General features: G+C 43.0%; 1 protein-coding gene across 1 annotated transcript; it reads left to right on the top strand.

The window, feature by feature from the left end:
• The first annotated feature begins 299 nt into the window (after positions 1-299).
• LOC115260826 (antigen 5 like allergen Cul n 1-like) lies at positions 300-1241 on the top strand. Its single transcript, XM_029862148.2, has 3 exons — positions 300-351; positions 411-903; positions 970-1241. The coding sequence occupies exons 1-3, from the start codon at positions 300-302 to the stop codon at positions 1199-1201; spliced, it is 777 nt and encodes a 258-aa protein (XP_029718008.2). The 3' UTR covers positions 1202-1241.
• Positions 1242-3578: the final 2337 nt, after the last annotated feature.

Here is a 3578-nt window from a genome sequence, read left to right as displayed (position 1 = left end):
CGTCGTGCCAATTACACAATATTAAAATGTTAAATGTTTCCAAAATGTGAAATCATTCGGAAAAGAACGTACTAAGCTGAGAAGCTTTCCTTGTTCCAGTTGAGACGATACTCCAGAAACAAGATTTACGTCAAGGTAATTATCGTAGCATTCTACATCGGAGACCTTTCTGCGTACTTAGGTTTTGCAGACTGAGCAGGAAGCAAGTTTTAAATTGTGGGTGATTTTGTTAAGTTTCAAAGGTATAATTGGGAGAAGCCTTAGTATTGCATTCGATTACGATGTGTAGAACTACCGCAATGAATCTCTTTCTTGAGTGTAAACGAAATTTGATGTCCTACTTTGAATTTGGTAAAAAGCCTTCAAAAATACATTTGTTCCATGCAATCACAACAATTAATCATTTCCAGTTTTGTTGATCACCTCTGCTGGACTATGCTCATCCACTACCAATTATTGTGACCGAAGTTTGTGTGGACGCGGTCAGCACATCGGCTGCAATGCCACCAAAGGATTTGCTTCTGCCTGCGGAAAGAATGCCGAGTACGTTCCGATGGATGGCAAAATGAAGGAAATCATCCTCAATAAACATAACACTCTCCGTGCAAAGATGGCACAAGGCTTCAGTGGTTTTCCACCAGCACAACGAATGCCAACACTGGTGTGGGACGACGAATTGGCTACCGTTGCATCGTTTAATGCTAGAAGATGCAAATTTCAGCACGACAACTGCCGGAACACCAAAGAGTTCAAGTATTCTGGACAGAACTTGGCAATGGCCAGATTCCGTGGGAAAGCTGTCAATCCCGATGAGCGAGCGGCTTTCTTTCTCCAGAAATGGTTCGACGAGTATCGACATTGTCCTAAGAGTATTATTGCGAAGTTTCCGCTTTCGTACAAAGGGTAAGTTGGTTCTATGGAAGAATAATTACTATGAGGAGGTTTATGATTTGGTCCCATTCTTTTCAGACCTCAAATCGGACATTTCACACTGATGATGAACGACCGTGTCTGGAAGGTTGGATGTTCGATGGTACGCTATAAATCTGGAAAGTGGACCAACCTCTTCTTTGTCTGTAACTATTCAATGAACAACATACTAGGGCGACCAGTCTACACCGGTGGGAAAACGGCGTCTAAATGTCAGAACGGCCAGAATGCGAAATTTAAGGGTCTCTGCAGCACTAAGGAAAAGGTCTGAAAGTGAGAAATAAATGTTTCCATGTAAAATGGTGAAAAAAGTCATTGCGAAACACCATCACATCGCCAGAAGCTTCCAATATATAGTAGATGGTGCTTTCCGAAGCGCCAGTTAAACCTGTATCTTTACTCCAGAGGGCACAGTCCAAAAATAGTGTTGATTGTCATCGAATGTTCCCCGAATGATGTTCGTTAGCAATATAACCAACCGCCGCCACCAACTACGGAAGTAATTGGATCACTCACTTTCCCGCACTCCGACTCGAGCCGAGTCCCGCGAACGCCAAAATCCTCAGGGAATGGAAAGATGTTAACTTTTACCGGATGGTGCCAGAAAGAGAGCGAAGCACTCCAATCAAGGCAGTTTCGTGTCTGTGTCACTGCTGGGTAGTATAGCTACTGTCGGGTAGCACGGGCGCAAAGCAAAACACGAATTGGCCAATCGCCACAGGACATCACGTGTTTATTTTGATGATTATGAGAGTGGCGTATCGCGTGACAATCCTCCTACAACAACGTCGTCATCCACCACTGGCATTGGACTGGGACAGTCCATTCCGTAGTGGCTACAGCTCAGTGGCATCGGTCAGGAAGTTGTTGATAGAGTTTAGTGTTTTGAATTCGGGCAACAAAAAAGTTGTTGCATGCCCGGCAGATGAATGGGAACGACAATCGTACCCATTACTTTGTAGGGAGGTTTCCTAACAACGTTAAATACTGACAGTGATACTATGTATAGCTAGATAATTATGGGCTTCCAAAAATTTGCTGCCGAACGTTCTGGCCAAGACTTTGGCAATGTTCGTCTGGAACATGAAGACTCCAGTGGCAAGACCCGTGACCCTGTAGACGCCTCTGGTAGTTGCATTGGCCACGAATGGCGCACTACTGGCGACAGTCAGTTGTTGGTAGCACCTGAACTGTTTGCCACTGAGCCGCCGAGCTGATAGATGCTACTGCAGGTAGGTACCTACGTCCGACGACAACCAACCAAAATACTTTCCGCGGAGCTACAAACGTGCTGTTATCGGAGAATATTTTTGTACTATTTTTTCACGTAGGTGGTTGTTATTTTTTTTTTTTCACGATAACAATTCGCTTATCTCACTGGGACGATTCCGTTCGTACGGCAATCTGTGCACGTATTTGATATTTGTATGTAGGTATACGGCTTCGACTTAAATTGCAGATTCGCTCTGATGGTGACAACAACCGAGACCGGCGATGATGGGGAAAATCGATTTCGGAAAAGATCAGCAATGTTGATAGGACGATTATTCAGCGAGGTTTTTTGTTTGTTTCCACCGGTTGATTAGTTGGTGAAAAATTCATAGTTTGTTATGTTTTCTATTTATGTGCGGATTTATTTTTGCAGTAGTCGACTACACAGTTCACGGGTATACACACCTGCTGTAGTCTGCATGAAAATCCCTCGTAGGGTCAAATGGGGTAAAATGCCATTTTCCAAACTATCATCGTTTTCAATAATAATTAGCCGAAGTGGTGACAGCAACTAGACAATATTTCCCCGATACTTCGGCAAAACAATTCACTAAACTATTGCATTTTCATCGATTTTTAGCGATTTTAAAACTGATTCGTAAAACGGAAGTGGTGCAAAAAGATCATCTGCCATGGGATAAGATGCCACTTCATGAAAACATTCAAAATTACGTCCATCAGTTTTTGGGTATTTCCTACTCATTTCACCCCCTCTGTTCCGCTTTTTTCGTATACTCAATAAATGGAGTGTTACCCCCCTCTCCGCAAAACGATTATCGTAATATTTGAATGACCCCTAACTTGGAAAGCGTTGACATCAACAACCATGCGTCTCCATGTGTGTCTTAATCTCGTTGGAAACACTTGGCTGGTTATAAAATCACCACAAAACCTTAATTGCAAGCACGAAAAACCGGAAGTTGCCAATTTTCATTGAGAAATTAAAAAAATTTTCGTGGGTTTGGTGGCGTAGTTTCTAGAAGATTGTTCGATGCAAACATATCTTGACACCATTCACCTATAGTGATGATCAAGTCCCATTCAGGAATGTCTTTATGAGTTGTGCCATTTTACCCCATCTTGGCATTTTGGGCTTTGTTCCCCTACTATGCTACAATGAATGGGGATGCAAAATGGTGAGTCAGTAATTTTTAGGGAACGTCCAACACAGCTGTGGTCCGCATACATTCCAACATCATGCTTCCGCCTGGGTCAGTCAATGACAAAGATCGCCAGCAAAGAGTTGTGAGCTTAGCAGGTAGTGTAACCTGCGTACTGTTATCCTTCTGACTTCAGAAAATATACCTCAGGTGGCAGCTCCACCACGATGGATAAAGAATCTTGGTTCTACAAATCATTCTATACTCTTACCAGGC

Source organism: Aedes albopictus, chromosome 1, assembly GCF_035046485.1.
Source record: "Aedes albopictus strain Foshan chromosome 1, AalbF5, whole genome shotgun sequence".
Lineage (NCBI taxonomy): Eukaryota > Metazoa > Arthropoda > Insecta > Diptera > Culicidae > Aedes > Aedes albopictus.
This window is presented reverse-complemented; position numbering and strand designations above follow the sequence as displayed.

Excerpts from the sequence above, each read along its gene's own strand:
- LOC115260826 (XM_029862148.2), top strand. The coding sequence starts at position 300 with ATGAATCTCTTTCTTGAGTGTAAACGAAATTTGATGTCCTACTTTGAA. Across the intron at positions 352-410 it reads GATGTCCTACTTTGAATTTG|TTTTGTTGATCACCTCTGCT; the intron begins GTAAAAAGCCTT and ends AATCATTTCCAG. Across the intron at positions 904-969 it reads TTTCCGCTTTCGTACAAAGG|ACCTCAAATCGGACATTTCA; the intron begins GTAAGTTGGTTC and ends CATTCTTTTCAG.